A 27886-nucleotide genomic window follows, 5' to 3' on the forward strand; every position below is an offset into this window, starting at 1 on the left:
TTCGGCTAGGGTCATGATCTCAGAGTCCTGGGATTGAGCCCCACATCGGGTGCCTGTCCCTCTCCCTCTCCCTCTGCCCCTCCCCACATTTGTGCTGTCTCTCTCTCTCAAAAAAAATAAATAAAATCTTACCCCCAAAAAAATTTTTTTAAGTAGTTTACAAATAACTATTTATAAACATAGTGCTTAAAGAGATTGTGGCATTTTCATATAATGAGATTAATTATCCCTACTTACTCTGAGGGCGGAAAAAAATCAATCACTTGGTTAGTACTACACTGGGCACAACACCAACAGTGGCCTAATCCTGCCTTCCAGGGAACTGACTAACTAAGGAAACATAAAGCACATGACTCAAAAAACAAAGCCTTGTTTTGAATACATGGTATTCAAAATGGAATACACTATATAAACATGGAAACAACACATAACAGAAGGGGTGAGGAAAAGCATCCTAGTTTCAAGCCAGGTCTTGAAAGGGGTAAGTTCTTGCCAACTGCAAGGAGCACAGAACGGCAGTGAGAAGCAGCAACACCTTCTAGATGCTAGGAGGACTAGGAAAAAATACAAGGAGGCAGGAAAGAGAAAGACGTGCCTCAGAGACAGCAAGGAAGTCATGTGGCTAACGTGGAAAGCCTGTGCTGGAAATGAAGAAGAGAATGTATAGATGCTAATACTATCCTTAGACATTAATAACTAGAAAAAAAAATCACTGACAAATTATGTTTATTTTCAGTCTCTCAGAAATGGATAAAATGTCTAGATCCCCAGATACCCAAACATTAACAACCCAACCCCTGTGTGTTTTCTCCATTCTTTCCTGAAGTGTGAATGATTAATAAAACCTTTAATATATTACCTCAGTGGCATCTTTCAAATAATTGAATATGGTTACTTCCAAAGCAAATTCTTCACCTCTGATAACAGAGTAAGGAAGATTCAAAAAAATGAAAAATGGTTGGAAGGCTTGTAGCTGGAAAGAACACAATGAATACATAGTTTATTCAAGTCAAAATGCTTCACATTTCATGCAATTAAAAGCAAATCTCACAAAACCTGTGAAGCTTATAATTCCACATAGAAATATCCACTTGCTTATCAATGGAAAACAAACAGCCAATTTATTCCAAGTCAATGACGATAAATTGATGTGATTTATGTTATTTAACATAGTAATCACTACATTTTATTAAGTGCCTACTAGGATCCAGGGACTTTATTTTTTAATCATTTTATTTTATTTTATTTTCATCATGATAAGTGTACTCCTTAATCCCTATCCCCTGTTTCTCCCATCCCTTATCCATCGCCCCTCTGGTAACCATGTTTGTTCTATAGTTAAGAGACTGTTTCCTGGTTGTCTACCTTTTTTTTTCTTTGCTCATCTTTTTTTTTCTTACATTCCCCATATGAGTGAGATAACATGGTATTTGTCTTTCTCTGACTGACTTATTTGACTTAGCGTTATACTCTCTAGCTCCATCCATGTTGTTGCAAATGGCAAGATTTCATTCTTTTTATGGCTGAATAATATTCCATTGGGCGTGTGTGTGTGTGTGTGTGTGTGTGTGTGTGTGCACGCGTGTATCTCACATCTCCTTTATCCATTCATCTATTGGTGGACACTTATTGGGCTGCTTTCATAGTTTTACTATTGTTGATAATGCTGCAATAAACATGGGGGTGCATGTATCCCTCTGACTAGTGTTTTTGTATTTTGGGGGTAAATATCCAATAGTGTTACTCCTAGAGCATAGGGTAGTTCTAATTAATCTTTTGAAGAACCTCCATACTGTTTTCCACAGTGGCTACACCAATTTTCATTCCCACCAACAGTGTAAGAGGATTCCCCTTTCTCCACATCCTCACCAACACTTGCTGTCTCTTGCGTTTTTAATTTTAGCCATTCTGAAAGGTGTGAGGTGATACCTCACTGGAGTTTTGATTTGTATTACCCTGATGATCAATGACGTTGAGCATCTTTTCATGTGTCTGTTGGCCATCTGTATTTTTTCTTGGGAGAAATGTCTGTTCATGTCTTCTGTTCATTTTTTAATTGGATTATTTGGTTTTGGGGTACAGAGTTTATCAGTTCCTTATATATTTTGGATACTAAATCTTTATCGGATATGTCATTTGCAAATCTCTTCTCCCATTCAGTAGGTTGCCTTTTAGTTTTGTTGACTGTTTCCTTCACTGTGCAAAAACGTTTTACTTTGATGTAGTCCCAACAGTTTATAGGTACTTTACACAGATTATTTCATTTAATCCTTACAACTCCTATGAGGCAGGTTCTATGTTCATATTTTACAGAAAAGAAATCTGAAGTTCAGAGATCTCTGTAACTAGTACAAGGTCACATCACTAGTAAATGAAGGAGCCAGAAAAGGACCCCAGCATGTCTGATGCCAAAGCCAAGCTCCTCACCTACTATGCTGTAATGACTCCAGCAATCTGCTTTAGAGCCACTGGCCAGACCCAACAGCCCCTGTCTGAGACTCATGTGGAAAGTCTAGGTGATGTTCCGCTTACTACCTTCTAACATATACGTGAGCATGTACTTTCTCATTGGTGACCCAATTCTGAGACCTTGACCAAATCCTACAGGGAAGCTGAACTACTATCCTGCCTCTGAAAATAAATCATTATTAGTTTGGGCCCATGGTTGTCACTGGCCTCTAGAAGTATGACACTGTGGGAGTGTCTTAGATTGTCACAATGACTGAAGGGTAGTGGGTGAAAGTCTGTGATGCTCAGGACAGTCCCAGACAATGAAGAACTGTCCCGTGTCCCTCATCATTCTTGAATGTCTCTTCAGACATTTCCGTAGAGTATGTGCTTGTAATGACCTGAACTTACAACCTGATTCCAACTTATATATAAACCCAAAGCATTTTTCAATACACACATTTTTCACAAATACAACTATCTTGTAATCAAGAGAAGACTGCACTTTGTTTTGTTTGTAACTTTACCAAAAGTTGTTCATGGTTTCAAAGATCGACATCACCACAGGCAGTACCGCTCACGGTTGTTGAGTTGCTAAAACAGTACATGTATATCAAACTTCACTTGCAGCTGTTACACACAGGGTGGGTCTATGCATGGAGTAAATATTTAAAGATTTATGCCTTCTGGTGCAGCTATGTCCAACCACTTATAGAGTGTAATATATACTATTTTACTACACATTGCTTTCCTTTCATTTCTCCTGAATATTTCACTTAAGGCATCATAGTGACTTTTTGAGTATACAAGTATACCATATTTTCTATGACTTTCATTCCAGATGGTAAAGACACCATGAAAGCTTACGTCAACAAAGTAGGAGAACTAAAGAAAAAACATGGAATATAATGGACTGGATTTGGCTGCCAGCAGTACATTTCATCTAAACTGATTTAATGCCTTGTTTTTCTAATACTGTGGATGACATGAAATAATGCAAACAGCCTGTTAACCTAGGTCCTGAAGATCATACAGGACATGGCTTCAACAGAGTAGGGGCTGCCATGGTTGCTGACTTGCCCTGAGTAGTTTTTATCTGCAGATCAATTAAAAGTACATTTGTTATTTAAAAAAAAAATTATACATACATATATATATATATATATATATATATATATATATATATATATGTTATAAAAAGGGGGCTTCAGGTATGAAAGAGGTGAGAGCTACTGGTCTAAGACCAAACATGATCATTATAGTCCTCTTGCCAGCAACTGGTTTAGGAAGTAACATGCGATGCAATTTGACCAGAAATGGGAAGGCATGTCTGCTAGGGCACATCTTGAGAAGGTCTGCCCATCCTTTTCAGAGGGAATACACAGAAACTCTCTCTCTTCTGGCCTTTGGAAATAGCTAGATTCAGTCAATAATGAAGTTTTTATCCAAATCTAATCTGGACGTAGCACTTTTAGGAGTTTAATACAGCTCACACTCTAAAGTATAAAACCGATGAAAAACAAAAAGGAAAAGCCAAGGACTCTCCGAACACTGATCAACATCATAAGCAATCATTTTTTGAAAATCCATTGAAGAGTTGACACTTCCTTTGCTTTGGGCGCTTTAACATGTGCAAGCAGGTCTTTAATATACTACCTCCACTGGAGTACTCGTTAGTCCAAGACCTAAGTCTTCAGAGATCACGAAAGCTGTGGCTACCCAAGAAGTGATAGAATCAGGCACAGTAACTTCAAATTCTTGGTAAATCCTAGAACTGAAGTCAAGATAAAAATAAAAATCACAACACCAAGGACTGACGCATTTCAAACAAAAGTCAACATAACCTAAACCATTTTTAGAAGTTTTAATTTTCCAAATTATTTACATATCTAAAATTTTTTAAGTAAGCATGAAACAGCAGATCCCAAATTCTCAAGCAACAGGTCATTAATAAGGCTGTCACACTGCTTCCTGACCCATATTCCCCTAAAAGCTTTCTACACTGTTTGTAGCTTCAGAATGACCACTATTTTCATAAATTTGTATACAGATAATAAATATCTATTTTCAAATTTAACTCGATTTATTTCTGTCAATTTGCATAAAAGTTGCCCCCTGTATCCCAATCAATGATTTTTTTTTTTTTTGAGGTTTGACTTGTGTCTTATTTCAAGTTTCCATACACGGCTGACTATAAAATATGTGAAGATCTCATGATTCATCTGCTCACTCATCAGGCCGGATAGCTCAGGGTCTGTCAACTACGCTGAATCCTCCCACCACCTGCGCTCCTTCTTCCTGTGGCTCCCGGGGATGTTTGAAAAGAAGGCGCAAGGTGGAGAGAGTAATTGTGAGTGCTTCCCACCCCAAAACAGTAAGTGTACTCTCAGCAATTTTCTCAAACAAGAATCATGAAACTTCAGGAAAGTTAAACACACCCTTCCTTAGAAGAGGGTCTATCTTCTCCTTAATGGTACGCTCACTGCCCCAATTTGCACGTGGCTTTATTAAACACTACATTTAAATACAATAAATATCATTCTAAAATAAAAACCTCTTGGTCTATTTCGTGGTTCATCACAATAAGTTTGTACTTAAACATTAGAAAGAACACAAAATTTATTTAAAACAAACACTAAACAAAACAGGTATGAGCAAAGAACATGATAAATCTTTACCCCATATTGGTGTCTAGCCAAATCCAAGTCTCTGGGAAATGCTTTCTGATACGTGGATTGCTAACCGAAGAGAAGTCATGAAAATCTACCAAGTATCCTTCAGTTTCCTCCGCAAACCTCTCGGCAAATTCTACACTGTCATCTAAAAATCAACATTGACGACTGTTAGGGAAAAAGTCACATAGAGGATGTTTATAAACTTAGTCCACAGAACCGCAACACCTCTCAGCTGAATGGGACTTCAGAGTTCATCTTATTCAACCTTCTCATAAGACACCTGAGACCCACAGAAGTCAAGTGACTTACCCAAGGCTGAGGCCAGTTACAGCAGCACCAAACCAAAAAAAAAAAGTTCCCTGCCTGTACAACCAATACCTGAAAAACTACTTAGAGTACAGTTGCTAAAAAACAAGTTAAATCACATTTTTAAAGTTCCCTTTAATTTTGCTATTCTTTTTTCCATTCCCTAATGATCATTATCAATGGCTACACCAGTCACAAGACGTTACAATCATCCAGTTTACAAGCTTAAAAAAAAGTCATGTTGCCATACAGACTGACACATTTCCAAAAAAAGTCAATATAACCTAAGCCATTTTTGGAAGAGTTTTAATTTTCCAAATTGTTTACATATCTAAACTTTTTTAAAATAAGCATGAAACAGTAGATCCCAAATTCTCAAGGAACAGGTCATCTAATAAGGCCGTAACACTGCATCCTGTCCCGCATTATACTAAGAGCTTTCTTTCTATTTCCATCACCTATTTCTACTTTTTTCAACTTTTCTGTAAGTCTAAAATTATTTCAAAATAAAATGCAAAACAGGGGCACCTGGGTGGCTCAGACTTTAGGCATCTGCCTTCTGCTCAGGTCATGATCCTGGGGTCCTGGGATCGAGCCCTGCATCAGGCTCCCTGCTCAGCGGGGAGTTTGCTTCTCCTTTTCCCTCTACCCCCCACCCCACTCGTGTGCACTCTCTCTCTCAAATAAATAAATAAAATCTTTAAAAAATAATAAAATGCAAAACAATATACTGTAGCAGTTACCAGGGATACAAAGATGAATGCAGTGAGTTCTACTCATAGACTATGGAGGAGACAAATAGAAAATGGTAATAAACAAGGTAAGAGTGATAAGAGGCCTATATAAAATGTCTAGTGTGCACAGAATGGCTGACCTTACCCAGAACCTGAACGATGAAAATAATATGGCTGGGGGAAAAATTCATTTTGCAGGGTTGTTGTTGTTTGCTTGCACATTCCATTTTCTCTAAGTCTCCAGTTAAACAGACCCCATACAGGGACAGGGGAAAAGTAAGCTAAGCACAAAAGTACGTCCAGAACATGACAGTGAGTATTAGGTAGTGGCATAAAATGAGAAGAGAAAGAATGGCTAGGTCCAGACATTAAAACATCACATATCCCACACTGAAGGAGCCAGATTAAACCTTTAAGCAAATTTGACCTCTTGAAGGTTTTAAAATAAATTAGAAACATGATGTAGCCCATGTTTTATAATGACAACTCTGCCATCAGTGTGAGCAATGGTTCAGAGGTGGGGGAAATGAAGGCAGGCAAAAGTTAGTTAGGAGGCCATTGCAAAGGTCAAGGAGACACTGACAAGGGCCTGAAGCCAAGCAGAGGAGAGGAAGGATAGGCTCAAGACATGATTCTGCTCTGCCTCTTGGTTGGATGACTTCTGTGTGTGCCCATGGCACGCTGTACTTCTCCCAGCCCAGTCCTAGCACACGCTTCTAATTATATGTTGTTTTGCCTCCTAGACCAAGCGGAAACCTCATTGCCCCGTACATGCTAGGCATGCAATTAATACTGTCACTGCTAAATAACTGATGACCAAACTGGATCTGAGGAATAGATAATAGGTAATTGCAGACTTCTAAGTGTTAAACATGTACTAAGCATTTTATGTTTCCGAATTTAACCTCATAATGGACCTGTAATACCAGTAATATTAGTACTCCTATATTTTGGTGGAAAACCTGAGGCTCAGGGAGATTGACTGATTTTCCCAGGTTCATAAAGCCAGAAGTATTTGATGTCTATTCCTTTCCCAACCACCATGCTGTTCCACCTCTGACAGAAAGAAAGAAGGGAATTAAGGATGAGTTCTGGGTTTCTGATGTAGACATCTAGGTAGATGATGATTTCATTAACACAGCTTTGAAATTGTATCAATTCAAGGAATCATATATCGATAAAATTATATTAAGGAAAAGCAAGGTTTAATGAAAGAGAAGATCGTAAATTTGGTTTGTAACATGTTGAATTTAAGGTATTTGTGGGATATAGAAACAGAGGGGTAAGATAAACAGTCAAGATATCCCAGAGAAGATGTCATGGAAGGACAAGGCACTAGGAAAGAATTCTACCAAACTGGTTAACCATATGGTCCAGGCCAGGTATTGGGGGAAAGAAAAGGCAGAAGGAGCTGATAACCCAGAATAACCAGGAGAAATCAAGACCAAAGAAGATATTTGGTCTCTAGGAAGGACAAAGAAGATATTCGAAAGATTTAAGGGAATGAAGGAATACACAAGGTATATTAGGCATTTGAAATTTTAAAAGTGGAGCAGTGTTCCAGTGATAAAAATGACCTTTGGTAACTACTGATGCCACAGTGGTGATTGCAAGATAGTACACATTAGGGGCACCTGGGTGGCTCAGTCAGTTAAGCATCTGCCTTCAGCTCGGGTCATGATCCCAGGGTCCTGGGATCGAGCCCCGCATCAGAGCCTGCTTTTCCCTCTCCCTCTATCTGCTGCCCCCCCTTGCTTGTGTGTGTTCTCTCTCTCTCTGTCAAATAAACAAATAAAATCTTAAAAAAAAAAAAAAACATTAAAAATGGAGCACCATGCAACCTTTCTTAAAAAAAAAAAGAAAAAAGAAAAAAGATAGTACACATTAGATGGATCAATCACAGGGACAGTCAAACCCCCAGGATGACAAGAGGAGTAAGACTCAGAATCTTTTGTGAGAGTCATCAACGTGTACAAAGGGAAGGGGAAAGCAGGGGACCTAAATGTTGATTGAAGGAACTATAATTGAAATTTTTGAGCCTCAAAGGATAAATGGCTCTTAACTGAGGGTTGCTGAATAGTGATCTTGAAGTAGTCAAGATAACACTGAACACTATGGACTTATGAACCCTGACCCAGAAGAGAAGCAGAAAAATTAAGGTCAGTCACTTGAGAAGGTTTCTAAGGACACGGAATGCTAGTACGGGTATCAAGTTTCTTCTGTTACAGGGGTAAAAAGGTAGAAGAAAGTTCTCAGGAAAGTAAAGGATATACAATAAATATTACTAACATTAGAATGAGTATTACAGTGGAAATCAGGATTTGATAAGTAAAGATCAACAAAAATAGATAAAAGCCGATACTGACAAAGAGAGAATGGAAAAAGATTGCCCAGAAGGTGTCTAGGATAGATGATTATATGAAGAAAGTAACTGTACCATATTGTCTTTAATACACAGAGATCACAATGACTTCATAAAATTTTTAAGACTATAAAATTATCTTTTTAGCTTCAGGACAGAGGCTTGGGTATCCAGTGGTGTCAAAAACCAGCCCAAAGCTGGAGAGCCTGGGGCTTAGTGTGGAGTAACTGGGAACACCTGACAGGAATAGGGAATTCAGGGATAGAAACTGTGACATTAGTACAAGGTTACCTGAAAGAAAAGAGAAAAACTTCTGGAGTCAGCCATTCTCATTTATACACTTCCTTTAGTCAAAACATTTTGATTTCTTCCTAAAAGCACATTTATTTGTAGTTGGGTGGCAGCTCTACTCAGCAATACAGGGAAATGTACAGCTGTGGCCCTTCCCAGGAAGATGAGACACACGCACGTGTGTGTGTGTGTGTGTGTGTGTGTGTGCACGTGCATGCACCAGCATACTTTATGGCATCTGGGTTATATTGTAGGTAACCATCAACATGCTAGAGGACAGAAATGTTTCAAAAATATGTCGCTCCTTTTATCTAATTCCAAAATAACAGCACAGTTTGCAATATAAATTGGAAGCATAGGATCTTCCAATATGTCTGAGAATATAACCATCTCAAAGAACTACAGACAGCAAATGGAAAGCATTCATTTCAAAAATCTAGACAGAAGCCCAGACAAACATTCCATGTCATGGCTCAGATGTACATTAAACGCCAAAGACTTTAGGATAAGAGAACAGAAAATGAAAATCATGATATCCATGTCCAACCAAAAAGTATTCATACCTATGTAAGTAATTTTAAATACCCGAGATGAAAGACTTAAATACGTTAAAAGCACATTGCCAGGTTTTACTTACAAACACCATCGATGTAATCCTTCAAAAGGTTTGCATCCGTTAATACCCAGAGGCCACATTCCTAGAAAGAATCATTTTAATTTCCTTTTAAAATAAAAGTTTAAATGCTCTGTAAAATGTCACAGCAGTTTCCCATCCTCTTAACTCACTCTTGTTCATTTGTTTTTATGTAAATGTAAGGGGTTTTTTTTACTCTATCTCATTTTTTAGAATTTACATATATACATGAGCATTCTCTCTCCCTCTCATACACAGAACAGACACACACACACTCACATGCACTTTTTCCATTTGCTTTTAAAATTGGAAGGATGATTATCTTTCCATTTCAAATTACACTTATATAACACTCTGCACTTCAGCAACACATTTAAGAAAAGTTTAACATTTCATAATTCCGATAATTAATTCTGAACGTGTTTGCAACAGTAAAAGATATTAATATCTTTTCAAATTATGTAACAAACAAAACATACCTGAAAAACTGCAAAAGAATTCATGAACATGCCTAAATAATATCCCGTGTTATAAAGTTCCAACTCATGGACCACCTAAGGAGAAGATAAAATACATGGAATGAACTGAATCATATCAACCTGTTCTGACCTCTGCCATATTTCTTGTCCGTTACTTAGATAGCACACAGCCCACAAGCTTATCTAATTTGAAAATGACACAAATGGAGGAATAAAGAATATTTGAATGCCTTGTTCATTATTCGATCATCCAAAAATACATTTCTTCTTTTAACTTACTTTTACTCTGTTCAGTAACACAGAGTCCCTAAGAAGTATACGCTTGAGGGGCACCTGGGTGGTTCAGTTGGTCAAACAGCCAACTCTTGGTTTCAGCTCAGGTCATGATCTCATGGTCCTGGGATTGACCCTTGTGCCAGGCTCCACACTCAACAGGGAGTCTGCTTGTGATTCTCTCTCTCCTTTTCCCTCTGCCCCTCCACCTGCGCTCTCTCTCTCTTTCTTTCTCTCTCAAATAAATAAATAGGGGCGCCTGGGTGGCTCAGTCAGTTAAGTGTCTGCCTTCAGCTCAGGTCATGATCTCAGGATCCTAAGATCAAGCCCCAGGCTGGGCTCCCTGCTTAATGGGGTGTCTGCTTCTCCCTCTCCCTTTGCCCCTCCCCCTGCTTACGTTCTCTCTCTCTCTCTCAAATAAACAAATTAAATCTTTTTTTAATAAAGAAAAAAATAAAATAAAGTATATCTTAAAAAAAAATAAAAAAAGAAGAAGTGTATGCTTAAGCTTTGCCCAGGAGGAACTTAAATGTCACCGGTTGACTAAATCAACACATAGGAGTAAGCACTGAAAACTACCCATACTTTTGACAGACAAATAAATGGGTTAAATTTGATGGTTAATATAAGTTCTGCTAAATGACAGTTAACTAAATTTTTTAAAATAACAAAAAGAGGCAATTCACAAAAAAGAAACGCAAATTATTAAGTAGAAAAACATTCAACCTCATTGATAAGCAAAGTAATGCAAATTGCAACATCAATGAGATAGCTTTTTCAATATTGAGATATTTGCATTATCACATTAGCAATGCTATTTTTTTAAGAACAGCACTCCTTGCTAGCAAGAGGGAGTAAAATAGGCTAAAAGAGTTAGTAAAGTTGGCAGCTCCTAAAAAAGCTAAACACAGATTAGAATATGACCTGGCAATTCCATTCCCATGTATATACTGAAAAGAACAGGGACGCAAAGAGATCCGTACATGCCAGCGGTTTATTGCAGCATCAGTCACAATAGCCAAAAGACAGAAACAACTTAAACGTCTATCAAGAATGGATACACAAAATGTGGTAGATACATACAATTGCATATTATGCAGCCATAAAAAGAAATAAAGTTCCAATAGGTGCTACTATGTGGATGAACCCTGAAAACCTTAAGCTAAGCGAAAGAAGGCAGACACAGAAGGACAAATTTCATGATTCCACTTACATGAAATATCTAGACTAGGCAAATTCATAAAGACAGAAGTAGATTAGAGGTTGCCAGGGGGTGGGGGGAGGGGGAAATGGAGGGTTATCACTTCATGGTTACAGAGTCTCTGTTTGGAGTGATGAAAAAGTTTTGGAAACAGATAGTGATGACGGTTGTACAACATTATGAAAGTAATTCATGCCACGGAATTGTCTTTTTTAAACGGTTAAAATGGCAAATTTTATGTCATATATATTTTACTACGATAAAAAAGTCATGAGATGATACCCTTTTTGGTAACTATTGCAAAGCGTCTCACTTATTTACATGAGCATTAACCAGACAACTTAAGACAAAGGCAGGAATAAAAATCATGAAAGATTCTAAGTTTAAAAAACACACCACGTTTAAAATTAAACATGTGTATCCACTGTTTCCGCCATGCTGACCACCACCACCACTACATCCCTGGTAAGCGAACATGGGGCAAGAACAGGCACCAGGAAGAAAACAACAGAATGAGAAAACATGAAATGTCATACTATCTCAACAAGCTGGCAAATACAGTCAGCCCGACTACAGGCAACGGAGCCAGAGCCAGACATCGTGCAGAGAAAAGGTGTTAGTCCCATGACTCAAACTCCACTGCGGAACACAAATGCATGCAAGATCACCTTCTGCTGACCCTCCAGCGTGAATCAATGGAATTATCCAGGAAGAAGCCTCTATCTCGAAAAGAAATTCTCCTTTTCTCAGTAGCTCAATAAAGGGGCATTGCCAAAGCTGCAGCAAAGGCTAGTGTCTGAAAATTATTCCTAGAAGATCTAGCACACTTAAGTTTTCCCAAGGTGTTCTGGGCACCACTTATAAATTTAACAAGAGCAAAAGAAACCCAAAATGGTCTATCACCACAGGCTCCTGACGCCCTCCCCCAGAGCCAACTCTGGAGAAATCTGAGGGGGTAGCCTCAGGACAATCATTCTTGCATTTTCACTGCCCAAATCAGCAGCTGCAGCAGCTTACACTGCCCGCTGTCAGGAAGAAAAACCAGGTCAGCACCTCTGCCCTTGGCGTGTGAGACACTGAGGAAAACCTGTGGACAGATGGATGGACAGTCACTGTTCCTCTTGTCCTCCAGACTCTCAGGGCTGCTGGATCATAATCTCAAGAGACCGCCTCTTCTTGGTGATGCTTTTCCCTAAGAGCTTAAAAGTAAAACACTGAATAAAAGCCAGCAGCACACAGGGAGGATCAAGAGTAGTTCTCTAGTCCCTGGAGCTTGACCCCTCCCTCTCTTTAAACTCACAAGACTTATACAGATTGGAATGCGCTGTTCAGCCTTCCTCAGTAGACATTATCAGAGTAGCTGCCAACTCAACCACACCCAAAGAGCATGACTTCCATAAAAGACACCCAAGTAGACAACACACAACACGTGAAGCAAAATATTGAAAAGGCCAGTTCAAGAATTTAAAATAAACATGGTAGGGGCGCCTGGGTAGCGCAGTCGTTAAAGCGTCTGCCTTCGGCTCAGGGCGTGATCCTGGCGTACCGGGATCGAGTCCCACATCGGGCTCCTCTGCTGTGAGCCTGCTTCTTCCTCTCCCACTCCCCCTGCTGTGTTCCCTCTCTCTCTGGCTGTCTCTCTGTCACATAAATAAATAAAATCTTTAAAAAAATAAAAAATAAAAAAATAAAATAAAATAAACATGGTAAATATACATAAGGAGGTAAGGAAAAATATGGACAATATAAAACAAGAACAAAAGATAAGAACCAAATGAAAAATAATAGATATTAAAAAAATAATGGCTGACATAAAGAACCCAATATAAGAAATCGAAGTAGGATAGATACAACCGACAAATGATCACTGAGCAGAATCACCGGAGGTGCTGTCTCAAAGGAAAACAGAAAAGACAAAGAGATAGACAACGCAAAACAAAAGCTAGGAGATACGGAGAAAGGAAGCAGACACGCCAATCTCCGAATAACTACAGAAGAGAAAAATCTAGAGAAGAGAAAATATATGAAGAAATAACAGATGTCAATTTCCAGAATTAAAAAATGAAGGAAGAGCACAGATCGAAAGGGCAATCGATAATGACACAGAATTACAATCCTGTGCAAGAGCAACATGGTCTGGCCGGGGTTGGAGAAGGTGGTAACAGGTGAAAATGAGAGCATACGAAAATGCTTGTCTTGTTAGATAAAGATACAAATATTGGCAGCCATAAGAAACCAACAAGGATAAATAAATGTGAGTGGTTCGTGTGTTAACGGCATGTGTCATAGGAACAAAAGCAGAATGTACAACTTCAAAATCAGAAGAGCAAAATTTTATCTAACCCATTCAAAGAAGAAAAATAAATAGAGGGGGGAAAAGAAAATAATCACATTTAAAAATAGGAAATAAAGTAGAAATAAATCCTACTTAGAACAAGAATTACCACACTTGTAAATGGGTTTAATAAGCTTAAAGACATGGACTGTCAGACATTAAAAAACAAAAGCAAGGCACGTCTGGGTGGCTCATTCAGTTAGGTGTCTGCCTTTGGCTCATATCATTTCCTCAGGGTCCTGGAATCGAGCCCCACAGTCGGGGCTCCCTGCTCGGCAGGGAGTCTGCTTCTACCTCTCTCCCTGCCCCTCCCCCCCAGCTTGTGCACGCTCTCTCTCCTCTCTGTCTCAAATAAATAAATAAAAATCTTTAAAAAAAAAAAGCAAAATATAATATAACATGCTATCTACAAGATAAACTTGAAGGAAAAACTTAACAAAACTTTGAAAATAAAAAGGTGGAAAAATACACCAGCAAAGTATGAACTAAAAGAAAGCTGGGATAGCAATCTTAATCTATAACAAAATTTAATGTAAATATGTTAAAAGAGATAGAGACAAAGACAGAGATGGAGTACAAGCACTAGATAGGGGTGTGTGTGTGTGTGTGTGTGTGTGTGTGTGCACACATGCACACATGTGTTCATACATAGGGAAACAAAAATGAAATAATATATTCAAGAATTTAGAAACCCAGAAAATGAGAGATATTACTAAATTCAGTTAAATCAAATGCAAAATGCTATAGACTTTTTAGAATAATGTGAATTTTTAAAAAGTCAAGAGAAAAAAATGATCAATTAATTTTAAAGGAGTTTTTTTAAGGGATTTTAAAAAATTAGCTTTATAGACTGAAAATTATATATAATTTTTCTCAAGTGAATTAATTTACAATAAGATGACCAAATTAGCCTAAACATGTATATCTTTCCTCCTATATGTTGTTAATCACTGTACTTAAACAATAATGGACATAGGTTATACAATCTAGATTTCAACTGGCAATGACACACAAGGATATATCATGAACTTACAAATAAACATGAAATGTTTAATGGAGAGGGGATTAGTTTATATAACACTAGATGTTCATATATTTCTTGGTTTATAAGTTTTCTGCAGATTAACATGATTTCACTCCCTCAACATGCTACAAATTCCAGATTCAATAAGACTGTAATTATATATAACCATTTGTATAACCAAAATAAAAAAGTACTTCAAAATTATCTGAAGCTCTCCTCTCCAATGTCATCCAGTCAATTTCCTAGGACTTTCTCAAGAGTCTTAAATTCAAATGCAGGATGAAAATGAGGGAAAACTCTAGATGGCATCTCTCATGTAAGACAGCAAAGACACTTCACCACATGAAGCCTCTTTCCAACATAACAACCAGAATGCAAATCCTTTTTATTTGGAAGCCTTACTGAATCCTGACGTATACTTAAGAGGAACTAATGAAATTTTCTTTAGATATTTGAAGTAATGCAGTAAGGTTTCCTTTTTGCTCTTTTAACATGTATTTTTGTAAGGAAAAAAATAGCTAAACTCACATTTTCCATTGTAATATCATTTGAGACATTCATCAGATTCACGCTTTTGTCAACAGCTACAATCCCAACTGTCGAGTCTGGCTGTGTCACAGAGATCCTAAGAGAGACTTTCTCAGATGGTTCAGCATGAGCTTTACTCCAAAACAGCTTTATCTAAGAAAGGGAGAAAACAGGACCGATTTATTTGACTTTTTTAAAAGCATTACTTAGATGTCTTACCAACAGCAATTCAATCACTCAAAATCTAGCAAGGATACTGCATCTGCCTTGACTCAGGGATCATTCTAAAACCACACATAAGCCTTCTGCAGGGAAAGAAATTTTTTTAAAAAGTTTACACATGGTGTTTAAAAGTCATAGGACTCCCACAGTGGTATAAATCTGATTTAGCCTTCATTTCTCTACCCCTCCTCCACCCTCACTCCATCCCATACCCCCCAGCCCACAGCCAATGCTAAAGAGAAGGCAATAGTGTCTGGGACACCTGGCGAAGGCCAGTATCCTGGAGGAGGAACAGGGAAGGGGAAAGAAACCAGTGATGCTCACATGCTGGTAACCTGAACTTAGAAGTGAGTCAAGTGAGAGCTCCCCTGGGGACTCACACAACTGCCTGGGCTGGGGGCAGGGGAATGTCTTTCCAAGGGAGGAGGTGATCAGACCAAACACTAGTTAGGACCAATGTTCTGTGTCTCCATGGCCGCCTGAACTTCCTCTGTTCATTACATTCATCAAAGCATGGTCCTAACTAATACTTCTTAAAGAGGCTCAATCATCTCAACACAGTAAAACTGAATGGCTTTGTCATGAGGCCCCATCCCACTAGGATTGTTCATCTTGTCTAGCTCTATTTCAATAGGCTGCTGCTGTACAGTGACTGTAACTCCTGACCACAATGGCCTTAATGTTCCCCTCGGCTTGACTGAACATCAGACGGGCTTCTTCCTGACCATAACCCCCTGATACTCCCTTTTCTTTCAGCAGTTACTTTAGAAAACTTGCAATTGTAAATTCTTTCTCTGCCCCTTTGAAATGTAAGTCTTCTCCCAGCCTCTTGACAGTTTTACAACCCAGGACCGTCTTTCTCAAGGACCTGGGAGCCAATCCTTTAAAATGTAATCACCAAAGAGACAGTCCCTGACGGATCTTCCCATCTCTGTGGAGGACAGGAGTCTAATTTATATGTTGCCGGTTAGCAAACACAGATGGCCTAATCACATTGACCAATCTCCCTTCGATGTCCTCCAGTACTTTTCCACAAGCTCATGCTCTGCTTAAAAGTCTCCTGCCTTTTGTTTCAGTGAAGTTGAGTTCAATCTCTTTCCCCCTACTGCAATAGTCTTGAATAAAGACTTCCCTGTTTAACTTGCCCAGTGAAATTTTTTATACCACTGTATCTAGTTTACTTTTAGTTTAAGTTTCTCCACCTATACCCAAAAGGAAGGGGAGGAGAGCAACACGTTCCAACCTTGCACTTCTCACATTTTTTTTTTTAAGATTTTATTTATTTATTCGACAGAGATAGAGACAGCCAGCAAGAGAGGGAACACAAGCAGGGGGAGTGGGAGAGGAAGAAGCAGGCTCATAACAGAGGAGCCCGATGTGGGGCTCGATCCCATAACGCCGGGATCACGCCCTGAGCCGAAGGCAGACGCCCAACCGCTGTGCCACCCAGGTGCCCCTGCACTTCTCACTCTTTACTCTGCACCTCTGAGACCCCATGGCTTCAAGATACACTTGCGTGTGGGTGATTTCTAAACCTCCATCTCTCAAGACTTCCACATCCCATCCATTTATTCCACGGTCTTTACTGAACAAAAAAACGACTCGCTAATTTTCTCTTGCTTAAATATACCCTCTTTTCAAATTTGTAGTTTCTTTGTGAGTAATGTAATAAACATACAAAAAATAAAGAAAGAGCAGTGTCTGGCTGGCTCAGTCATTAGAACACGCGACTCCTGATCTCAAGGTTGTAAGTTTGAGCCCCATGTTGGGTGGAGAGATTGCTTTAAAAAAAAGAAGGCAGAGAAAGATATATCTTTGCAAATATAGCTGAAACTATATTTCTTATCTTTCATAGCTAAGGAATTTCTTAGAATCATGCTATTTATATGCTCTGCTTCCTCAAAGCCAATGACCTCTTACACTAACTTTTTTAATACTTGGCCTCATTCTCAAAGATGTACGCCTCCTTATTTAAGCCTGACTCCTACTTTAAAATTCATCTTTGTCAGGGGATTAATGGAATCACTAGAAGTCAAAATCTGTGCTCTAAAAACAACAGAATATAGCACTCTCTTTGAAAAACTCTTCCTAAAATGAAAAATAGAAGTTCATATTCTATCTTGACAATCAAAGTTAGTTAACCATCATCAACAAAATGACTGGATGACTACTGCAACCTCTCAGAATTTTAACAAATTAAGCAAACAGAAATGCTTTCAAAGGAACTGTACTCTGCAAATCAATACTTTCAAAAATGATTATTTCGTTTAAAATGAACTGAGAAGGCAGGTTTCAGTGAGAACAACAGCTCATTTTATCACACGGGAGATGATTCAATTCCAGCAGGCACTCTTGCAGCCAGGTTACTTTTCAAAGCTGGGGTTCGAGGACAAGCTATATATCTTAAGCCATAAAAAATCCCTCGTGCTCTTGGAGACAAAACTCCACACAGATCTCCACACGCAAGGTAGCCAAGCTTACTGTAAATCTGTCCTGGGTTAGTTTCCAGGCCGATGAAATGGATAAACCAAATCCAGGCTCTGCTTCCACAGATCACTGCTCCCAGCCTCCCTCCCTCCCACGCCCTTCATTTCACTCTCACGCCAATATCAGCACCACACAAATTCTATAATCGCTGCTGGAGTTCCATGCCACAGCAAGATCGACTCCACCATTTGAGAAATCCTGAAACAGCCTCACGGAATTGAGTTAAAGTCCTAAAGCCAAGAATCATAACTTACAAATAAGACCCACACTGTCCAATAATTCTGCATGTGAAAATACATCTGTAGTAACAATATGAAGAGGTTTAACCATAGTTCTGGAAATGAATATCAATTCCTAACCAATTTTGTTTAGTGATACTTTTCTAAAGAAATATTAACATTACTCAGACTTCACTAATATGAAGTTTTGTTCTAACACCATTACCTTAAATCTTACCTTATTTTTAAAAACAAGCTGAACAGGAATTTTTAGAACATCATTTATAATTTCCCCATCATCGTCAATATAATACACAATAATACAGGCTTTTGGAGCCCAAGAATTTTCTGGTGTTAAAGAGAAGGTTGTTGAATTTTGCTTGCCTACAGCCACCAACTGTCCCCTGGATACGACCTGAAAAGAAGAGGAGAAGAGTTTCATCTTAGGCCAAAGCTAAAAAGAATCTCAATGGCAGCTACAGTCATCATAATTTTAACCATACACACAAATTGTTGACTTAAACCAACTTCAAAGCCTCTATGAATGCAAGGAAACCGCCCTGACCAACACAGAGAGGCTAAGCTAGGCAACAGAAAAGATAAGATAAAGAAATACTGGGGCGCCTGGGTGGCGCCGTCGTTAAGCATCTGCCTTCAGCTCAGGGCGTGATCCCAGTGTTCTGGGATCGAGCCCCACATCAGGCTTTTCCGCTAGGAGCCTGCTTCTTCCTCTTCCACTCCCCCTGCTTGTGTTCCCTCTCTCGCTGGCTGTCTCTCTCTGCCAAATAAATAAATAAAATCTTAAAAAAAAAAAAAAAAAAGATAAAGAAATACTGACTGAGACAACAGCTGCTTCACAGTCAAGAATCTATTTTTGAGTGGGAGGAATATACAGCACCACTGGGGAAAGCCAGGGTGAGCAAAATTCAAGGCTAGGGGTAGCAATTTTTGGTTTTTTTGGGGTTTTTTTTTTTTGTTTTTTTATTTTTTTGTTTTTCTCATACTTTATAATTCTCTACAATAAACATAGATGGATTATCTCATAGAAATTTAAATTTTAAACATAATGAAAGATTTAATTATCCATCTTAAGTTGGAAATGCAAATTAGGTGAAGGAAGAAAAAAAATTTGATTGGAATATAAAAAGGGCAGGCTAAAAGATACAAGACTGAATTTTAAAAATTAGTGGTTTAGACATAAGGTAGGTATCATTCGCAATGATCCTATTAAGAGGTGATAAATTTCGATTCTGTAAGAGATTACCATATAGCTTAACTCCTTCAATCGCTTGTTGCCACTAACCACCAACTCAAAAGGTGATCCCACCTAGAAAAAAAAAAACGTAATTAATAAACACATATGAATGGCAAAAGAGTACAGTTATATTGTAATTATAAGTGATTGTAAGCATTACCTTTATATTTTCTTCTCTTGTCTTTAGCTGGATGTATGTTTTACTGGGAGACTTAAACATACCGTGAACTGCCATGCTACTCACACTATTAAGAAAAGAGGCCTGTAACAGAAGAAAGGGGAGCTATAAATTGTCATCTTCAGTAACACCCTGAGAAAGGATACTATTTGTTGAACAATTCCTGTTCCCCAGACATTGGATCTTCACTTTATAGCTTATATTATAAAGAAAGTGACAGCTTTAAAACACAGAAGAGGGTCTTCACCACCATAATCTAAGAGGAAAAAGCATAGTCCTAACTTATTTCGGAAACAAAAGTACATTATCAAGAAACACTGAGAGAGAGAGAACATGAGAAGAGAGACAATGAGAAAAGAAAAATGAGAAGAGAGAACAAAATGTGTAAGGACACCTTTCCTTCTCACCACAACACAGAGTTCATTTACAAGCAAGGAATCAGACCAACCCATGTTATCTACCAATAGTCAGAGTAAAACTCAAAGGACAAAACCTGTGGCAGGGCCAAGTAATGAAAAGAAAGATAGCAGGAATGGTTGGGGTATCTCAGATGAGCCACTGTGAGAAAGAGCTCAGCAAAGAAGTATAGATTTAAAAAATATTTTCTTCTTTCATTTCAGCTCCTGCCAAAATCACTTTCAAATGATTGAAAACCAGCCTAGGCTGGGAATCTGAGAAGCTTCTTCATCATATCTTCAAAGCACTATATTTTACTGTGCTCTTCAAAATGAATTTATAAGGAAGTGTTTGGTCCACCCCTTAGCCACTGTTACTAAATTACTTTTAACACTTTCCTCCATTTTTAAAAATATAAACGTGTGTCTACTTCCTACTTCCTGTGCATTCTGACCTCTAACGGTTTGATCAAGCGCCTATCATGAGATTACAATTTTAATGATCTTGGGGCACCTGGGTGGCGCAGTCGTTAAGCGTCTGCCTTCAGCTCAGGGCGTGATCCCGGCGTTATGGGATTGAGCCCCACATCAGGCTCCTCTGCTATGAGCCTGCTTCTTCCTCTCCCACTCCCCCTGCTTGTGTTCCCTCTCTCGCTGGCTGTCTCTATCTCTGTCAAATAAATAAATAAAATCTTTAAAAAAAAAACAATTTTAATGATCTTATTATAGTAACATGATGAGAAACAGATGGTACCTTCAACTGTAGCTCACTGGAATCATCCAGGATTGGGAATTCAATCTTAAAGATTCCATTTTGGGGGACAGTATAATTTATGATCTGGACAGCTTCTATGTCCTGGCTTCTACTGTCCCATCTGCTCCAGTGCTCAGAAGAATTTTTCTGTGTCACTGTTATAACTACGTTATTTCTTCTTTCTTCAAAAGTCAGTCGATTGCCATCGGCACGGGTTACCTTCACCTAATTGTCAGAACACAACATTTTAAAAACAGATAACAAGAAAAGCAAAGGTTTTAAGTTCAGTTGAATCCAGTCCCCACCTGTACTATTCCGATGAAACTGAACTCTCAAAAACTGTTGGCAGTACCTAACTTCCAGATGAAGTAGTCTCTCTCTAGAAGGCTTCCGACACCACTGACCGTTCCCTTCTTGATGGTATGGCTTCTCTCGCCTTCCATGGCTCCACAACAACCTTCTTTATTTCAGACCCCTCTTTCTGCATCCTCACAGTGTCCTTTTGGATTCCACCTCCCTCTCCCTAAATGTGGGAATTTGTCAAGGCCAGATTATCAGTTATCTGTGCTTCTCTTTTTCTCAAAGGTCTCCACACTCGTACTGCTTTCCTCACCTTGCTCTGGACCTCATACTCAACACCTCTAACTTCCACCTGGAGGAAATTTCTACTTACATATCCCTGTCAACTCAAATTTAGTACATCCGTAACTGAGCAATCATCTCGCCCCTCCTATTTTTGCTAACCACAATTCTGCCAGACTTCACATCTCTCAGTTTCCCCTTCCTCTTCCCACCTCCCAAATCCAATATACACCAAGTCTTGTACTTCTTTCCTGTGTCCTCTCCACTGGCACATCCACCCCCTCGAGCTACCTCGGCACCTCACACCTGAGCTGCGGCCACCCCCCTGCACACAGCCCCATCCAGCTCCCTGCAATACCGCTTTCGCCATACGCCTCCCACATTCATAAGGCTCCTAGGCTCTTCACTGCCAGAGCATAACGTTCAAAAATACGCATGAGCTATTTAGGATCCTCGACAACTCCCCACACTTTGCCTCCTGTTTTCTTTTTTTTTTTTTTCTTTTTTTTTTTTTTTTTTTGTAAAGATTTTATTTATTTATATGACAGAGGGAGAGACAGCCAGCGAGAGAGGGAACACAAGCAGGGGGAGAGGGAGAGGAAGAAGCAGGCTCCCAGCGGAGGAGCCTGATGTGGGGCTCAATCCCAGGACTCTGGGATCACACCCTGAGCCGAAGGCAGACGCTTCACAACTGAGCCACCCAGGCGCCCCATCCCTCCTGTTTTCTCTCTCACCACTGCCAGACACAAACTCCCTGCTACAATTGTACTGATCCAGGTGAATGCACCCGAACTTGCAAAGCAGGGCGCTTGCCTTGTGTCTCAGCTCATCTTGTTCCCCATCTGCCGCCCCCACACCAAACATTTAAAATCTTACTGCTCTTGGACCCCTGACTGGCTCAGTTGGTTAAGCGTCCAACTCTTGGTTTCAGCTCAGGTCATGATCTCAGGGTCATGGGATCGAGCCCTGAGTCAGGCTCACACTGTCTGCTTGAGATTCTTTACCCCCTCCCTCCCCCTCTGCTCCTCCCCTGGCCCTCACATTCGTGCACGTGCTCTCTCTCTCTCTCTAAAATAAATAAATGAATAAAATTTTTGAAAAAATTAAATAATATCCTACCGATCTTTTAACAAATAGCTTAAATCTTCTCCTTCCATAAAGTATCCTTTAATGACCCTCATCCCTATCCCAAAGACAATTCTTCCTCCCAGACACTCATTGTTTCACTCTGCTCATTTGGAAATTACCATTTGCAGCCTCAAGGGTTTTTTCCTTACCTTTTCAAACTAAATTATACGATCATTGAAATCAGAAACTATCTAAAACTTCTCTTGAGCCACTGAATAAGAACTCAAACCCTCTTTCTTCAAACCAGAGGTCAGCAAACTATGGCAGGCAGGAAGGCCGAATCCAGTCTTTTTGTAAATAAAGTGTTATTGGAACATAGCCACCCTTACTTGTTACAAAGTAGTTAAGGCTGCTTTCAGCTACAATGGCAGAGTTAGGTAGACGTCACAGAGACCATATGCCTCACAAAGCTAAAAATATTTATTATCTAGTCCTTTGCAGAAAAGTTTGCCAACCCCTGCTTTAAATAACTACAGAAATGTATACAGGACATTAACCTCATTCTGCCTTAAGTCATACTTGTGTGTATGTTTTCTTGTCACCATCACAAAAACTGTGAATCCAGGGTAGGGACTGGGTTCTTCTTAGCTCTGTAAGCTCCACCCAGCACCCTGCCTTGTACATTGTCAAAATTCATTCAATAAGTGTTAACTCAAAAAAAAAAAAAAGAGTAAATTTGTTGATAATTTTTAATGCAACATCTTTACTAGAACTAAAATTAGTCATTATGAAAATCAAACTGAAATTGAAATTTTTTGACTAACATCTAATTCTTTCAAGTAATTTATAAAAGCTTCAATGTAGCAATCCAAATCTAACTTAAATTCCTTATTAAATAAATTTTGAGTAAAATACTTTTGTTGGAGACTATTTTTTTAAGAAAACTTACACAAAGGTCATTTGGGAACAATTCTACATACTTCATATATCTAAAGGGGAAAAGTAATCTATATACTTTGGGTTTAATTTTTTTTTTTTTTGAAAAGCACTGAAAATATTATCTGCCATTCTGTTTCATTAAACTGAACTTGCTGCTTTAGATCATTAATAAACAAGCTAACTTACAGTGGCTGTGAAGTTGAGAGATGGCTTCAAGACAGTAGCATAATCAAAAAATTCAATGATGTAATCATGTTGCTTGAAAAATACATTAGAACTTGCATTTCTTGAGATACCTGTTTTGGAAATTGCACCATTTAGAAACCAAATGTTATACTTCACCAACAGCTTCTATTCACCAAATTTTCTATCTAAGCTACTTCCTCAAGGGGTTGATGGGGCACAGAAGCCTCATTCCCACACTGGCTTGGTCATAAAGAGAGCCATACAGTTCTCTTACAGTTCTACTACACCCTCCATGGACCCCCTTCTAAGCATCGGTACTGCTACGCCCACCCACAACAAGGACACTGCAGATTAAGGCCACTGATGAATCATTTTTTGCCCTTTCGAGGTTGGAGGAAATCTGTGGATAGCACCAGAAAGATCCAAGCAATTAACCTTCATTTTATTATTGAAAAAGAAAATTGTCCATGAGCAGATAAGAGCTCAGAAGATGTGAAATGATTAAAAACAAACAAACAACAACAACAACAAAAAACAGAAGGTGGTTAGTCAGCTGAAAAGGTAGGCCTTTCCATGTAGTTTCCAGGTTGAAAAGAAAGCAGAAATGGAGAAAATTACAAATACCTATTACATGTGATTGAAGCACAGACTGGGATAGAAAATAGGTACTCCCCCCAAAAATTTAAAATTCAAATAAAGAAAGAAAAGAGGTTTCCCCTTCATAATGAAAACATTCTGCAAGTGACACTAATTAATAGTCATGACAATTTCAGAATTAAGTAGCATCTTTAGAAATGAATGTGCTAGTTATAACAAGAAAGGAGAGAGAGCAGCACCACATAAATAGCTTTACCTTCACTTCAAAGTCTACAAACCTGTAAGTGATTCTGTCACTGTGGCTAAAATTTCTACCGGCCCAGGGGAAGACAGATACATGTGCTCAGAAAGCCCTTCTGAAAAATCCATTACTTTTTTCATCTCTTCATCATTAAAAGAGAAGTTTGTAGATCCATTTATCTGTTTTGTTTAAAATAATTCAATTTTATTCTTCACGTTAGCAATTCAAATTTTAGAAATAAAATTCAAACTAAGTCACAAAAATATGATGGCTCTGGAGTATAAATGGGTAGATTCTCATTTGTCCAATTCTAGAAAACTCTTGATTTTCTTACACTCAATTCTTTGTTAATTCAGTATGAAATTTTATTTCTAGTAAAAGTATACTTAGAGTGTTTCCCCATTAGAAGGTGTAAGATCTCTGTAAAAGTTACCTTAAAATTTTTTGTAATATTTTTCTTCATGCCCCAAAAGGATAAAGGTAAAAATGTAAGTGTTACATCTCCTTTCACTGGCTTCCCATATGTATACCTGAAAAATAGTCAATGTTGTTTTTTTTTACATTTTCAATTGATATGATCAAAATAGCACATGAAAATATTACTTTCAATAGCATACACTGGCAATCCAACTTAAAAGAATTACATTTTTAAAAATACTGTCACTGCAAATTTTTAAAACTAATCACAGCTAGGAATATCCTTAATAATGGTGATCCTTGAAATTAAGTCTCCAAAACGAGAAGACTTTTAATTATAATACTTCAAAACAGTTCATAATACATACTTTACCTCTAACCATTTTAGATACTCAAGAGAAAACGTGATCATACTTGCAAGTGCAGCTTCCTGTCCAAAAATTATGTTGAAGTTACGAAAATGTTTTATTCCTAGAAATAAAGACTGGCCCATTAACTACATGCCCAGGACACTCTGAAGCTTTTAAACATTTTTAAATGCTAGTTGAAATTGCAATTGCCAAGGCCCATTGTGGCATGTTCCAGTATTAACCAGAAGGGTTTATCAGACCAAACACACTGGGGCACCAAATATGTTCGTGACTATCAAAAGCTGGATTTGTGCAGAAAACTGTAAAAGAAGAGTAATATTTTTATCCATAGCACCAAAATCATCTTCTTGAGTCAAATCTCATCTCTGCTGCTTTGTATTCTATGTATTAATTTTATCCCCTCTCATGATGGGAAAACCGCTTCATGTGAAAAATCTCTGCAAATATTTTAGTGCCAGAAAGCCTTTTTTAAATGTGTTTCCTGGGTTCCTTCCATCTCTATTGTGTAATAAACACTCAGCCAAATGTGGAAGTCCATTTTGCTCTGCACTCTATAAATCTAACAGTAAACTCTTGTTTCCTGAAACCATTAGTTGAACACAGAAACAGCCCCTCATCTGGATCAACTCAACTCAAAAGCCAATGGTAAAATATAGAACATTCCAAATTAAGGAGAATAAAACAAATACATTTCAAATGTATCACCTTCCAAACGAAAACAGTAAAGTTAGTGGAAACCCTGGTCAGCGACTTCAGCACCAAATTCATTCATTCAAACAAGGAGTCCTCAAAACTTAAGAGTTCTTGTATCTTGCTAAAGACTAAATAAATGCATAAAGATACCAGAACATTATATTTTAAAAGAGTGCTATCACATGATAGTACAAGGGGCTTGAAAATCCAGACATAATTTAATGTATTCTCAGACACAAGTATTTTTTATTTTGGTTTAAATGTGAAGCAGATTTAGCTTTCTTTGCCTCAAGCTGATTATAATAACTATGAAACAAGGATACTGACAATTATTGTCCTAAATAAATCTGGAAGCATTTGGAATAAACTAATGATTCAGAAAATAATAGTTTGACAACATTTTGAAAAACAAATCAAGCATCTTCTAGCGTAGTACCATTAACAAAACAAGGATTTTTTTTTTAAATAGCCATAGCACAAAAGGTTTACAAAATGATACCTAAAAAATTGAACCTTCCAGTATAGTTCATGTTTGTCCCAACTTTTTTTTCCATGTCATTTCCAAGATACAAATGTCTCAATTCATCAAACAATAAATACACTTAAATAAACCTCAGCCTAGAGAATATTTTTTTTAGATTTTACTGTCTGCAGAATTATACAGAAATAACTAGATGTGTGCTATGTTTTCTTTACAATCCTCTAGAACCCTCTGTGGTTAGTGGAAAGAGAGTCTATTACTTATTTTAATGAGGTGGGAATAGTGAGCAGATGTTCACATCAAAGCCAATAAACAAATGCAGATTTTTATTCATCTCAGTTAAAGATTTCAAAGCCAAAAAGAGACCGTTAACCTTCTTCTCTGGGAAATTTCCAGCAGTGCTCTTCACCTTCACTGTGCCTTGATGGGACAGACGGCTACTAGCAAAAGAAAAGCCCAAACTCTTTATCATCCACTCATAGGATCATCATTCTCATCAACATCTCCATCTTTTCTGGGACATAGTATTTATAGACTAGGTCTATGCCAATTTTTATAGACTGATAAAAGACTCTGCTGGTCAAAAGATTTCCTTAATCTGTTGCAAAGATATAAAGTATAAATGTAAATGTAAGCCAGCCCCCCACAACCATGTAAGCCAAATCCTTGCAACAACCTCTTAACATATATCTCCTAGTGGCTCTACTTCTCCTGTGGAACCTTGACTGACACAGGTCCTAAGGAAAATGATGCCAGTACAATGTGTCAAATGCTAAAGAAATACCAGGGGCCATCACAATGGTCATGTTGTTCTCAGCCACTAGCTCAACAAATGAGAATCCAGATGAAATTGTAAGGGTTCTTTTTTTTTAAATCTAATTGGCTTTATTAAGCAATTCGTGAATCGGCAGCATCCCATCTAACAAGTAAAGAGATCCTCCTATAAGAGTTCTTATTGGACTAGCAGAGAAGAGGATGTCAGGGGAGCCACACTCCCCAAAGTTGTATATAAAACTTTCTGAAGAGTTAGCAGAGCTTAACAATCACTGTTTTAACTTACTGTAGTGAATCCCTGGCACAGCCCTGAAAACCAAAAACCAGAAGCAAAGAAGGGATCCATACACAACCTAATCCATGAAGACACTGATGGTTTGTGTGGATTTGCACTGTTTTATAAACTCTAGTCAAAGAACCCAAAATAAAACCCACACAGAAACCTTAGCCTTCAGCTAAGATCAAGGGCAGGATAATAATTACGTAAAATGTAGGCATTTATGTGTTTTCTAACCTATAAATCTATCCACAGTACCCAAATTCATATTGGAAGCCACCTCTTGGTTGAACACAGGCAGAAAATTAAGTTGGTATATAAATCGTAGACAGATTTTTGCCTTTGTGTTGCAGGGTTTTCACATTTTTTTTCCCAAATAAAATCTAAAGCAGGAGTCCCCAGAACGCTTCCACCAGGAGACTCACTGCCCATCACCTGTCACAGCCACAGACTGTCACCAA

At 38.3% G+C, this 27886-nt stretch overlaps 1 protein-coding gene across 4 annotated transcripts in view; it reads right to left on the minus strand.

Moving 5' to 3' along the window:
- The window catches only part of CD109 (CD109 molecule), a 153812-nt gene that overhangs the window by 38493 nt on the left and 87433 nt on the right, over positions 1–27886 (minus strand). For all 4 annotated transcript variants that reach the window (XM_087856949.1, XM_087856948.1, XM_087856947.1 and 1 more), the window contains 13 exons: positions 24846–24942; positions 24450–24591; positions 23575–23684; positions 20800–21024; positions 19633–19734; positions 19482–19544; positions 18456–18632; positions 15291–15443; positions 9930–10004; positions 9454–9514; positions 5127–5268; positions 4105–4222; positions 860–973 (listed from right to left, as the gene is read on the minus strand). In XM_087856949.1, coding sequence (XP_087713075.1) covers positions 860–973; positions 4105–4222; positions 5127–5268; positions 9454–9514; positions 9930–10004; positions 15291–15443; positions 18456–18632; positions 19482–19544; positions 19633–19734; positions 20800–21024; positions 23575–23684; positions 24450–24591; positions 24846–24942 — 1579 coding nt within the window. The remainder of the gene's footprint in view (positions 1–859; positions 974–4104; positions 4223–5126; positions 5269–9453; positions 9515–9929; positions 10005–15290; positions 15444–18455; positions 18633–19481; positions 19545–19632; positions 19735–20799; positions 21025–23574; positions 23685–24449; positions 24592–24845; positions 24943–27886) is intronic.

This window comes from Ursus americanus, chromosome 29, assembly GCF_024610735.1.
Source record: "Ursus americanus isolate L20-20 chromosome 29, mUrsAme1.1.p, whole genome shotgun sequence".
In the NCBI taxonomy this organism is placed as follows: Eukaryota; Metazoa; Chordata; class Mammalia; order Carnivora; family Ursidae; genus Ursus; species Ursus americanus.